The sequence below is a fragment of the Diceros bicornis genome, chromosome X (genome assembly GCF_020826845.1).
Source record: "Diceros bicornis minor isolate mBicDic1 chromosome X, mDicBic1.mat.cur, whole genome shotgun sequence".
Lineage (NCBI taxonomy): Eukaryota > Metazoa > Chordata > Mammalia > Perissodactyla > Rhinocerotidae > Diceros > Diceros bicornis.
In genome coordinates, this window is record NC_080781.1 from 41923238 (window position 1) to 41936740 (window position 13503).

At 51.9% G+C, this 13503-nt stretch overlaps 1 protein-coding gene across 5 annotated transcripts; it reads left to right on the plus strand.

Moving 5' to 3' along the window:
• The first annotated feature begins 757 nt into the window (after positions 1 to 757).
• Positions 758 to 7481, plus strand: WDR13 (WD repeat domain 13). 5 transcript variants are annotated; one of them, XM_058535800.1, is made up of 10 exons: positions 758 to 886; positions 1239 to 1318; positions 2003 to 2243; positions 2878 to 2987; positions 3106 to 3236; positions 3808 to 4115; positions 4944 to 5124; positions 5228 to 5369; positions 6673 to 6791; positions 7208 to 7481. In XM_058535800.1, the coding sequence occupies exons 2-10, from the start codon at positions 1278 to 1280 to the stop codon at positions 7390 to 7392; spliced, it is 1458 nt and encodes a 485-aa protein (XP_058391783.1). In that variant the 5' UTR covers positions 758 to 886; positions 1239 to 1277; the 3' UTR covers positions 7393 to 7481. The 5 variants fall into 5 exon arrangements, with proteins under 5 accessions (XP_058391783.1, XP_058391784.1, XP_058391786.1 ...); XM_058535801.1 differs by lacking the exon at positions 758 to 886 and adding an exon at positions 1840 to 1864 and having other exon boundaries at positions 1013 to 1318; positions 2037 to 2243; XM_058535804.1 differs by lacking the exons at positions 758 to 886; positions 1239 to 1318 and adding exons at positions 1401 to 1433; positions 1840 to 1864 and having other exon boundaries at positions 2037 to 2243.
• Positions 7482 to 13503: the final 6022 nt, after the last annotated feature.

The following is a 13503-nucleotide window of genomic DNA, read 5'->3' on the forward strand; positions in this document are numbered from 1 at the left end:
TTTAAAACGTTCAGATTATTGTATTTGTTATAAAAATAGTGTGAAAAATAACAGTTTTGAGAATTGTCAGTTGATGTTAAGATCCAAAGGAAGCTACTAAACCCTTTATTTCAACTTTGTAAATTGTGTATCCTGATCAAGTTAAGATGAATAGTTAGAGGTGCAGCCTCCTGTTGGAGCTGAAATAAGGATGATTCGGATAGCCTCCTAGGATCCAAATCGCAAAGCTTGTTCTGTCTAATTGTTTCTGCCTTTAGAGACTCACGCCCAAACCAAGCTTCCTGGGAGCATCCAAGCCCAACACCCCCTCCCCCCAACACACACACATACACACACACACACACAGAACGGACTCTTCTCATCCTGGGGTAGTGGGGGTCCAGAGGCCCATCAGTCACTCTAAGAACTGGAGAACTTTTAGAGGCCTCTGCATGTGTGATTATTTTTTATTCTGTGCTTCACATCTTGCTTGGCCAAGATCGTGCTGTTAAAAAGCAGTTTATACCACTCTTTCTAAAGAAAGTCGTTTTTTTTTTTTTTGAAAGTCGTGTTTTTGATTTCTAGTGAGTGATTCACATACTCGCCCCTGTCCCTGTGGCTCTTTCTTGTGTATACAAAAAGTGCCATTAGGGATTGGGGTGGATAGAACCTCAGGGGCGGAGCCTCCACCACTGTGCCGGAAGCTCTTGTCCCTTAGTGCGCTTGCGTGGTTCTTCCACGCCCTAGGGAGGATTCCTATCGATTCCTCTGTGCTCGGCAGCGCTTCCTGGCCGCAGGCGGCCATCTTGCCTAGAGCCTGAGAGAGGGAGAAGAGAGACAGAAGGAGAGGGCGACACTGGTCTCAGGGCCGCCCCGGGGGCCTCAAGAGCGGGAGGCAGCCCCGGAGGTGGTCCCTGATCCGGGGCCCTGCTCTTGGACCCGAGAAGGGAAGGCGGGGGGCGGGGGGAGGCCAGATGGGTGGGGAATGCCAAGAAGGATTGCTAGTCGGGGGGGAGGTGCGTTGCTATGGCGACCGGGGAGGGCGGGGTCAGGTCTGAATCGCTGCTGTGAGTCATCCTGGGCGCTGCTGGGAAGGGCAGGGCAGGGCTGGGATGATTGACCATGCTAACAGCCGGGTGGGATTTCGCGACATCGCGGTGTGAAGGGACTCGCTGCCTATGGCAACGATCGCCTGGCAGAAGGGGCGGAACTAGATCCCTCCACTTGAGACGCTGACATTCCAGGCCCTTGTCCTGCAGGCTCCCGCGGGCTGACACGCCGGAAGAGGAGGCCGGGGAATGGCCGCGGTGTGGCAGCAGGTCTTAGCAGTGGACGCGAGGTGAGGCGTGGGGTCGGAGCCCATGGGAGCGGAAGTTACTGTGGTGCATGCGCAATGGCGATAAGTGAGGCTGGGCGGAGAACTTGCCTTATGCGGCTGCATTGGCATGCCGAAGGTGAGCATGCGCAGTAGCATGGTGTGGGGACTTGCCCGCTGTGAGAAGGGCTGGCCAGAGGGTCGTAAAGAGCATGCTGGGAAAATGCAGTCACATTTGGGCATGCGCAAAGAGGCTGTGTTAGTAGAGCCTTTGGGAGTGGGTGATGGAGCTCTGGCTAGTGACATCCTATTCCCCACCATTGCCCTGCCAGACTTCTCTTACCATCATCACTTGTCCAGTCTGACCCCATTACCATCCCATTCTGACCCCTGCCATTGCCCCACACTAACCCCCATCACCATATCAGACTGACCCCTATTATTGTCTACACTGACTCAGTCGCTCCATACTAACTCCAGCAAAGCTGCAGGCTGCCTCCACTGGCTTCACACTGACCTAATCGCCATGCCCATTATTACTGTAGACTCACCCTCATCACAGCACCAGAGGTACCACCATCACCATGGCTGATTACTTGCCATCCTGACCCCTCACTGCCACACATCTCATTCTCCTTCCCTATCCCTTGAGCTGATTGATTCCCTCTGTCCTGTGCCTGCTGCCCGCCCTGCTTCCTGCCATCGCAGGTACAACGCGTACCGCACACCAACGTTTCCACAGTTTCGGACACAGTATATCCGGCGGCGCAGCCAGCTACTACGGGAGAATGCCAAGGCTGGGCACCCCCCAGCGTTCCGTCGGCAGTACCTGAGGCTGCGTGGGCAGCTGTTGGGCCAGCGCTACGGGCCCCTCTCCGAGCCAGGCAGTGCTCGTGCCTATAGCAACAGCATCATCCGCAGCAGCCGCACTACCCTCGACCGCATGGAGGTGAGCTCCTCCCCAGGCCACCTACGGTGCATACCACCCGCCTCCGTATATATTCACTCAATAGACTTGTCAAGCACCTGCTATGTGTGAGGTGCTGTTCCAGGCTCTTAGGATGAGTAGAGAGCAAAAAGAGATCATAAATGAGATAAGTCAATAAAGAGACAATGAACAAGATAAACAAGTCAATAAACATAGCAAACCAGATAAACAAGTCAGTAATGACCATGGTTTGTAGTGAGAAGTGCTAAGATGGAAAAATAAAGGAGACGGGGGATAAAACAGGACTGGTGTGAGGGACAGAGGGAAGCTAGTTTTCATGGGGATGATCAGAGAAGGCCTCTCGGAGGAGGTGGCAATTGAGCTGTGACTTGAATGAAGCAAAAGACTGAGGCAAGTGGTTTTCTGGAGAAAGAATGTTCATTCTTCATTCAAAGGACATTTACTGAGTATCTGCTGAGTAGGGCAAGAGTGAAAGCAGGGGAACTAGTGCGGAGGCCACCACAGTAGTCCTGGCGATGGCAGTGGCAGAGGACAGGGTGAGAAGGGATCTGGATATATTTTGAAGACTCCAGACCTCATAGGTTTTTGAGGGCTGTTTTTAAGATGTGCCCAGCCTGACCTTCTCTGTTTGCAGGACTTTGAGGATGATCCTCGGGCCCTGGGGGCCCGTGGGCACCGCCGTTCCGTCAGCCGAGGCTCCTACCAGCTGCAGGCACAGATGAACCGTGCTGTCTTTGAGGACAGGTATGCACCAGGGGCAGCTGAGGGCTGGGGGTTTGTGAGGAGGGGAAGGGCTACAAGTCAATGGCAGTCTGAACGCTAGCACCTACCTCCTGTTACCCTTACTCCTACTGGGGCCCAGGCCCCCCGGCAGCGTGGTGCCCACGTCAGCAGCAGAAGCCAGTCGAGCTATGGCCGGGGACACGTCACTGAGTGAGAACTACGCCTTTGCGGGCATGTACCACGTTTTTGACCAACACGTGGATGAGGCAGGTGAGCCAGTAGATGGCGGGTCCCATCACCACAAATTTGCCCAAACTGTGACAACCACCAAGTGCATCCTTTTCTGGAGTGCCAAGTGTCTTGCCCACCTTTGAAGGGGGGCTATCCATAAACGTGTTGCAAACCTAAAAGCTCTCTACAAAGTGGTCTGCAAAACCTGGGGTACTTTGTCTACTGTAAAGGAGCTCAGGAGCTTAAAAGAGCACTTTGCAGAAGGCGTCTGGGTTGTGACTCACTTGGAAGAGTTCAAAGCCTTTGCTGCAGAGAAATCCCCTCGCAAAGGGCAGGGTGGGTTTTGCAAACTGCCAAGACTTTGGTGATTGTAAGGTGCTTGCTGTGATGTAGGAGCTTTTTCATGTTGCAACCCATAAAGTACCTGCTATGATTTAGGGAGCTTTTGGCAGAGGGCCTTCTGGGGTTCCAACTCCCAAGGAAAGCCCTTTGCTGAGGCCAGTGTGCCTGGTGCGGTGGGTCCTGGCCCCCAGCCCACACGTCAGAGCCTTATAAACGGAAGCACCCACTGAGTCTGCTGACTCCCACAAATGCCTGCTTGGCATTGCAGTCCCAAGAGTGCGCTTCGCCAATGATGACCGGCACCGCCTGGCCTGCTGCTCACTCGATGGCAGCATCTCACTGTGCCAGCTGGTGCCCGCCCCGCCCACCGTGCTCCGAGTGCTGCGGGGCCACACCCGCGGTGTCTCCGACTTCGCCTGGTCTCTCTCCAATGACATCCTCGTGTCCACCTCACTTGATGCTACCATGCGCATCTGGGCCTCTGAGGACGGCCGCTGCATCCGGGAGATCCCTGACCCTGATGGCGCCGAACTGCTCTGCTGCACCTTCCAGCCCGTCAACAACAACCTCACTGTGGTCAGGCTCCAGGGCGCCCGCTCGCCAAGGGCAGGGATGCCGGGCTGGGAGGGCTGTCCCAGGGAATCAATGTCAAGGGGTCCTCTCTAGGCCGTTGCCACAGTTCCTTCTCTGGTCAGAGTCGGAGGGAAACGGGTCAGAACGGGGGGGCATGCGGTTCTCCGTCTGGGATGGCCTCATTGGGGTAGACTCCGGGGGGGAATGGCCAGGGGGTAGGGTCACGGATCTGGCACCCCTTCGTTCCCATCAGCAGGAGTCCTACCGTTTTCCAACTGCAGGGACTGCTGATTGGGGAGCAGGATTACTAGTCGGAAACCTCGTCTCGTCTCAGTGGCAGCCCCACTGTGGTCCGACCCCAGGAGAGTCAGAAGGCGGGGGAAGGAAATGAAGTCTGGCCTGGCCCTGAGGGGGCGGGGGGAGCTGGCCGGGTGGGCTTGTGCTCCGGGATCCTTTCAGTTGCAGCGGCGGCTGCCGCCCTAGTGTAGTCAGGGGTCCAGAAAGGACCAGTCAGGGAGCAGATGAGCTCTTATCATGGGCCTGGGACGGCCCTGTGGTTTGCCAACCACAGGAGGTGCTGGCCAAGGGGCAGCGTTATGGGTCTGAGATCCCTTTAGTCCCAGGAGCAGCTCTTTACTCTGGTCAGATCGCAAGAGGGGCTGGCTCAGGAAGATTATAGCCCTGGGTCACCTTCTAGTCTACCCAGCACAGCACCACTGTGACAAGACTCCAGTAAGACCAACCAGTCCCATCAACAGCAGCCCCACTGTGGTCAGACTCAAGGAGGGACTAGCTGCGAGCAGGATGATGGTGTGCGGGTCTCACCCACAGGTGGGGAATGCCAAGCACAATGTGCATGTCATGAACATCTCCACGGGCAAGAAAGTGAAGGGTGGCTCCAGCAAGCTGACGGGCCGTGTCCTCGCTCTGTCCTTTGATGCCCCCGGCCGGCTGCTCTGGGCGGGCGATGACCGCGGCAGTGTTTTCTCCTTCCTCTTTGACATGGCCACAGGTAGGCAGGCCCAGGCCTGTGTCTAGGTGCTTGCTTGCATTCCCGCCCCCCTGGTGCGCAGCTCTCACCCTTACCTTTGTCTCCCCTTCCTGTGTTGCCCCAGGGAAGCTGACCAAAGCCAAGCGGCTGGTAGTACATGAGGGTAGCCCTGTGACCAGCATCTCTGCCCGCTCCTGGGTCAGCCGCGAGGCCCGGGACCCCTCACTGCTCATCAATGCTTGTCTCAACAAGCTGCTGCTCTACAGGTGGGTCCCCCTCCGTCCAGACCACCTGGAAATGGAGAGCCTGCTGCCTCCATCGGACTGGGACAGGGGCCTGTCTCCCCATCAGCCTAGAACCATGTAGGGCCTGACCAAGGAGGTCTGGTCTCCTTCTGGTAATGACGACATCAAGAGTAGCAGTACTAGAACTAGCAGTAGTGAGTCCTGCCATAGCAACTGCTGGGGCCAGGCCCTGTTCATAGCACCTTATACATACTGCCTTATTTAGTCCTCACAACCCTGTGAGGTGGGTGCTGTCATGTCCACTTTACAGATGAGCAAACTGAGGCATAAAATAGACTAGGGCCCTCTTAGAGCAGTGACCTGTTTTTCTTCATTTCTTTTTTTGTGTGGGAGGGTGTTTACTATCCCCACTTACATATGTCATGTTACCCAAATGCAGTCCTCAGCTTGGGCCACATACTGGAAAGACCTGAAGAGCTTCAAAAAATCACGGCCAGGCCCTGCTCCAGGCCAGTGGTTTCAGAAGCTCTGGGGTGGGACTGAGTATATTGAAAATTCCCCAAGGGATGTCCAGCCAGGCCTGAAAACCACTGCCTGACAGGATGCTTGCTGTTTTATTTTTCTTCTCCTTTTAAAAAAATAATACACTCACACACACACATATATATGTATGTGCTTGTAGTTTAATTTAAGTATACTCCTAGGTTTTTTGTCTGTTTCCCCCATCCTCTCCCTTCTCTCCTCCCTCCTGCCACCTTGGCCCTCCTCCTGCCTCAGTAAAGCGTGCTAACAACTTTGTACGTATCTTTCCATGTTTTGTTCTCTCACTTACAACCCTAGGCGTGCACACAGGCCACACATTTTTGAGGGAGGGTAATTGTTTTACAGAAGTGGGCTTCTTGTACATCCTTCTCCACAGCTTCTTTTCTCACCAGACGATGACTGTGGAAGTGCCCCAGGTCACCTGCGGTAGCTTCCGTTCATTCTTTTGCATGGTATTCCACAGTTCAGGAGTGCCGTAGTTTGGTTAGCCATTTTCTCTCTTTGTGCCCGTCCTGACACCAGAGTCTCTTAGAGACCCTTAGAAAGAGAACTAGTGAATTCAACTGTGGAGGCTCCCCATTTATATCAACAGAGACAGTTTCCAGCTGTCACTGATTCACACGCCAGCTGTGCCTTATCGGTTTATGCAGACTTCTCAAGACTGGATTTCATGAACCTTGAAAAGAGCTCAGGTCCAGGGGTGGGGACACAGACTGGCCCACCGTTCATCCCCCCTCTGGGGCTGAGGCTGCACCCTGACCCGCTCTAATCCTCCCCTCAGGGTGGTGGACAATGAGGGGACCCTGCAGCTGAAGAGAAGCTTCCCCATTGAGCAGAGCTCACATCCCGTGCGCAGCATCTTCTGCCCCCTCATGTCCTTCCGCCAGGGGGCCTGTGTGGGTGAGTCCCATAGGGTTGGGGTGTCTGGGCAGCCGGGGAGGGGCAGGGCCCAGGGCTGGTGCTGATCTGGCTCAGACCTCACAAGACCCTGATGCCCTGACTTCCTGGGCCTCAGGAGCTCTCATGCCCCAGCAACCTCACACTTGCAACAAAGACCCCCAAACAGCCCAGAAACCTCACAGCTTGAGATACAGACCCCTCCCCAAATAGCTCAGAGACCTCACACTCTGGACACAGAACCAAAATAGCTAGGGGACTGCCGTCTAGGGCTGGGCCCCCCCACTCCCACAGCCATGGAACCTCACACCTTGGACATAAATCCCTCCGCACCTCAGACACCTCCAAGACTTCGCACCCAGGGCACCCCAGTGCCTCCTGTGAAACCTCCTGATAGCCTGTCTCTCTCGTCTGGGCAGTGACGGGCAGCGAGGACATGTGCGTGCACTTCTTTGATGTGGAGCGGGCAGCCAAGGCCGCCGTCAACAAGCTGCAGGGCCACAGTGCACCTGTGCTGGACGTCAGCTTCAACTGCGACGAGAGCCTGCTGGCTTCCAGCGACGCCAGCGGCATGGTCATCGTCTGGAGGCGGGAGCAGAAGTAGCAGCGTTCTGGCCCTGTCACGGTCCCTCTTCTCACCCACCTCCTGCTCCAGCCTTGTGTTTGTAAATAAAGTTTCTGTGGTTGTGCCGATGGCTGGCTCCCGGGTCTGCTGGGGGCGGGATGGGGGAGAGGGCAGCTCTAGGGCCCACGGTGGAATGGGGTTCACCTACTCATTCCGTCATTCGTTCATGCATTGGTTTGTTTATTCATTCACCAACCATTTATTGAATGTCTGCCATGTCATAGGCACCACTTGAAGTGTTTTACAGTCATGCATTGGACAGACATTATTGATCACCTACTGTGTGCCAGGAACTGCTCTATGTACTAGGGGTATAGCTGTGACCTAAACTGACAGAAATCCCTCCCCTCATGGGGCTTGCATTTTAGTGGGGGCAAGTAGATAATAGAATTATATAACAGGTCAGCTAAGGATGACTGTTGTGAGGACGGGAGATGGAGTTGCAGGAGTGGGGGGTTGGGCTCTTTTTGGTGCTGTGATCAGAGATGTTCCTGATGGTGTAATTTACAGAGACCTGAGAGAGGGAGCTGTAGTGTGTGGTGGAGAACATTCTAGACGGAGAGAGAGAAGGTAGTGCAAAGGTGCGAAGGCTGGAGTGTGCCAGGATTGTTGTAGAGGCCAGCGTGGCTGGACCAGAGTGTGGTAGATGAGGTTGTACAGGCCTGATCCTGGAGGGCTTCATGGGTCATGGTGAGGCCTTGGGCTTTTTTTCTAAGTGAGGGGTGTTTTGAGCAGAGGAGGGCAGTGATCCGACATGACTGTAAGAAGATGCCTCTGGGCACTGTGAAGGGAACACATGGGGTGGGCAAGGGCTGAAGCAGGACACCAGTCAGGAGACCGTGCAGTAGTTGAGGTGAGTGATGATGGGGACTCATGCCAGGGTGGTGGCAGTGGAGGAGTTGAGGTGGGGAATGTTGAGGTCTACCACAGGAGTTTCATCCTATTAGCCTGCAGGGCCCTGCTGGATTCTCAGGGAGGCTGAGGCTCTCAGGCTCCCCCCACTCCCAGGGCAGCCACTACCTGGGCCCCACCCCTGTCTGTGCATTAGGTTGTCTCCCACAAGCAAGGAGCAGAGGTGTTGAAGACTTGGAGTGCCAAGCTGGTGCGGGAACAACCATGGACCCTAAGGCTGAGCTAGCCACTCCTGCTGGGGGCAAGGGGGATAGGGCTTCTCCCACCATCCGCAGAGGAACCCCAGACCACCCCTAGCTCCTTTTACACCCCCCCAGGGCCCAAATTCAAGGCCTGGAACAGCTCAGAGACCACAAAGTGATGTCCGATATTTTTTTTTGGCAGTTTTAATTTAGGTTTGTTTTATTTAAGTTTATTCTGTATTTATTTATTTGTGTGTGTGTGTGAGGAAGATCAGCCCTGAGCTAACATCCATGCTAATCCTCCTCTTTTTGCTGAGGAAGACCGGCTCTGAGCTAACATCTATTGCCAATCCTCCTCCATTTATATTTCCCCCAAAGCCCCAGTAGATAGTTGTATGTCATAGTTGCACATCCTTCCAGTTGCTGTATGTGGGACGCAGCCTCAGCATGGCCGGAGAAGCCGTGCGTCAGTGCACGCCCGGGATCCGAATCCCAGGCCGCCAGTAGCAGAGCGCGCGCACTTAACGGCTAAGCCATGTGGCCGGCCCTTATTTAAGTTTAATGTTAATTCCATGCTGTGTTTCAGTAAGAACAATAGATTTCTGTATCTGTGGCTTCAGTCAGATATCCAGTAGTACAAATTAGCTGCAAGTTACACATACTGAACAAAAGAGGTTGAGCAAGCAAAGGAGGGGAGGGCGACCCAGGGGGAGAGGGAGGGAGAAGAAACAAAGAATTGAACACACATACAGGCTTTTCCATACCACCTTCAATGCTAACCTGCTTCAGAGAGAGAGTAAAAGTAGGCAAGAATGAGCAGCCACGGATTGTTGAACTGATGTCCAATATTTGAGGGACCCTGGAGTGAGGAGAGAAAGCTTATGGTATAGACGGGCAGAGATAACAAAAATCCCTTGTCAATGACCTGAGTCACCAGGAAATGTCAGAGGCTCTTGTTCCCTTCCCTTCAGCTCCATAGGCTGCCACGTCCAGATGCATCAATGGGAAGCATGACTGCCATCTTGAGACCTCAGGGGCAGTCCACAGAGTCACAGAGACTCCAACCTGGCCCAACATCGTTGAGCTGCTGAACTAACACCAGCAGTCTTGTTGGGGGAGGAAAATAACCTCTTGTTTGTTCAATCCACTGTTATTTGTGGTTGCTTGCATCTAGAAGCATTTCTATCTGGTACTTCCATCTGACAGACCTTCAGGTAAATGGTGAGGAGATAGGGCCATTGGTGAGCTAGACTGTTCGTGGTCAAGATCATGTATGTATGTGTTGGAGGTCCCCAAGACCACCCAGACTCAATGGTTTGCTAGGAGGACTCTCAGTCTCAGCATCTACTCGTACTCACGGCTATGATTTCTTCCAGCAAAAGTATGCAGAGCACAATCAGCAAAGGGAAAAGGCACACAGGGCGGAGTCCAGGGAGACCAGGCGCAAGCTCCCAAGGGTCCTCTCCTGGTGGAGTCACACAGGACACGCTCAATTCCCCCAGTAGCCAGTTGCAACAACACGAGTGAAATGTTGCCAACCAGGGAAGCTTGTTAGAGACTCAGGTCCCAGGGTATTTACTGGGGTGGGGGGGGGTCACATAGGCACAGCCAAGGGCCGACCTTGAAGCAGGCCTTTCCAAGGAGAGCAGTTCAGGCTCTGTTAACCCCATTCTGTACAGTATGCAACACCAAAAAGAAGCTCAGTTTCAACTAAGGTCGGTGGGTGGGCAAGATCATTTGGGGGAATCTCATTTTTCTCCAACACTTTCCTCTTTTTATTTTTTTGTGAGGAAGATCAACCCTGAGCTAACATCCATGCTAATCCTCCTCTTTTTGCTGAGGAAGACCAGCTCTGAGCTAACATCTATTGCCAATCCTCCTCCTTTTTTTTTTTTCCCAAAGCCCCAGTAGATAGTTGTATGTCATAGTTGCACATCCTTCTAGTTGCTGTATGTGGGACGCGGCCTCAGCATGGCCGGAGAAGCGGTGCGTCAGTGCGTGCCCAGGATCCGAACCCAGGCCGCCAGTAGCAGAGCGTGCGCACTTAACCGCTAAGCCACAGGGCCGGCCCAGCACAACACTTTCTTCTTTTCTTCACGCTCTTTATGGAGTCTGGATTCAAGGTGGCTGATCATGGATATTGTACATGATTTTGGGAGTTTCTTCCTTATGAGATTTTGAAGTGGCAGAGTTGACATTCTGCTTTGAATTTGTCTTCATGATACTTTCTCTTGACTCACAACCTAAGGAAATAAATAATAAGAAAATAATGAAAAATGAATAAAAATAATATTGTTGGGCTTCTGTTGACTTGCTCATCATCACTATGCCTCTGGTTTGACATCAGATCTGGAACTCTTTTTTTTTTTATTTTGTGAGGAAGATCAGCCCTGAGCTAACATCCATGCTAATCCTCCTCTTTTTGCTGAGGAAGACCAGCTCTGAGCTAACATCTATTGCCAATCCTCCTCCTTTTTTTCCCCAAAGCCCCAGTAGATAGTTGTATGTCATAGTTGCACAACCTTCTAGTTGCTGTATGTGAGACGCGGCCTCAGCATGGCCGGAGAAGCGGTGCGTTGGTGCGCGCCCGGGATCCAAACCAGGGCCGCCAGTAGCAGAGCACGCGCACTCAACCACTAAGCCACGGGCCGGCCCCTGCTGACTATTCTTTGATCCATCCTTGAACCTAGGCCTCTGGTTAATATCCCAGCATCACTGGCTTTCTGCTCTGACAGGGCTTTTTTGAGCTCTAAAACCAGCAAGGCATCTCTGGTCTGACTTCAAATCCAGACTTTGTTGGCTTTTACACCATCAAAACCCCCTTTGATGTGAATTCTCACATGAATATCTCTTAATTAACACAACATGACATGCTCCTTATCCAACCAAAACCCAGAGCTTTTGTTAGCTATTCCACCATAGGTGCCCCTCTGCCCTGACCTCAAACCCAGAGCTCTATAAACTGTTCCACCTAATTGGCCCTCTGGTCTGACCATGAATGGAGACTTCTGTTAACTATTCTAACATCAAGGCCCTCTGATCTGATTTTCAACTATTCTAAGATCCCCACCTCTCTGATTTGACCTCCTCTAGTAACAATTCCACCATCAGTGCCCTTCAGGTCTGCCTTAAAAATAGGAGTCTATGTTAAGCGTCCTACCATCACTGCTCCTCTGGCATGACCTTGAACCCAGACCTTCATTTCATATTCTAACTGAAAGGCTCCTCTAGTCTCAAATCAAACTCAGACCTCTGTTAATTCTTCATCCAAGAAGGCCACACTGGCTGCACCTGGGCATCCGGGCTTCTCTTTAGCTATTCAACCTTCAATCCTCTCTGATCTGACTTTGAATCCAGTCCATTTTAACTCTTAAACCACAATGCTCCACTGGTCTGACCTCAGACCCGGTCCACTATTAACCACTATGACATCAATGTCCTTCTGGTATGTTCTCAAAGGTAGGATCTCTTTTATTGTCGTTCCACCTTCAATGTCATCCTGGTCCCTAATCAAAGCTTTTCCAATATCCTTTCTCTCTCATCTGTCTGATTAACCAGGACTTTTTTACTCTTCCATATTCAAAGAGTTACTGGTCTAATTATCCAACACAGCCATTTAGCTATTCCAAAATCCCTCCACTTCAGGCCTGACCTCAAACCCAGTCCTCCGCTAAATATACCACTGTCAGTTCCCCTCTGGTTTGACCTCAAACCCAATTCTTTGATAACTGCTCTGTCACCAGTGCCTCGTGGGTCCGTTGTTGAACTTACACAGTTATCTCTTCCAACATCAATGCTCCTATAATCTGAACTGAAACCCCAGGCTCTGTTAACTATTCTAGAATCTATTCCCCTCTTGACTGACCTCAAACCCAGATCTTTATTCAGTTGTCCCTATCCCTGTTTCTCTGGTCTGACCTTAAACCAGGGCTTCTCTTAACTGTTACTGTGAATGCCCCTCTAGCCTGAGTTCAAGCATTTGCTAACAATTTTAACATCAACATCACTCTGTCTAGATATTCAAACAGAACAATTGTTAACTAATTAAAAATCCTGGCCTCTCTTATCTGACCTCAAATCTGGGTCTCTTTATTCCACCATCAGTGATTTTTTTGGTATATCATTGATCCCTGTGTATTAACTCTTCTACATCCATGCCCCTCTTAGCCGACTTTGAACAACGGTCCCTATTAATTCTTCCCTGTCAATTCCCCTCTGGTTGTGTTGTCTTCCACTAGGGTCTCTGATAATCTGATAAGGCTACCGCTGTTAATGCCCCTCTGGCCTGGCCTTAAACAAGGGCTTTGGTTAGTAATTTCACCATCAATCCTCTCCTGTTTTAGAGCAGTGACCCTGACATGTGTTAACTGGTCCATCATCCATGCCCTATTTTTTGACCTTGAGCCTGGACCATTGTTAAGTGTCCCTTTGGTAAGACTTCAAAACTGGGCTTATGGTAAACACTCCAGCATTAGTGGCTTTCTGGTCTGAACTCAAATACAGGGGATAGAAACCACTGAACTTATAAGAACTTCAAAGTGGTCACTACTGGAGAAATACAGACTGCAGGCAGATATAATGGAGTGAGAGATTGCAATGTGGACCAATCCTTTCACAGAAATAAATGTGGATTCTAGTGGAGTCACAGACTGGGAAATGGATACTCCCATGATCCATACCTGGCTCTGTGTGAGCCGAGGAGTCTCATACAGTCTGTATGACCCCAGAAGTATCCACAACCCAGTCTGTGTGACCCCAGGAGGTTCATACCCCAGGTTGTATGTACCCAGGAGTGTCCATATTCTAGTCTTTGTGACCTGAGGAGTGTCGACACCCCAATCTGTGTGATCTCAGAAGTGTTCATACCGCAGTCTGTGTGACACCAGGAGTGTCTATACCCAGTCTGTCTGACCCCAGAGTTTCCAAATTGTACTCTGTGACTCATAGGGGTCCATTTCCAGTCTGTGTTACCCCAAGTGTGCCTACCCCGCAGTCT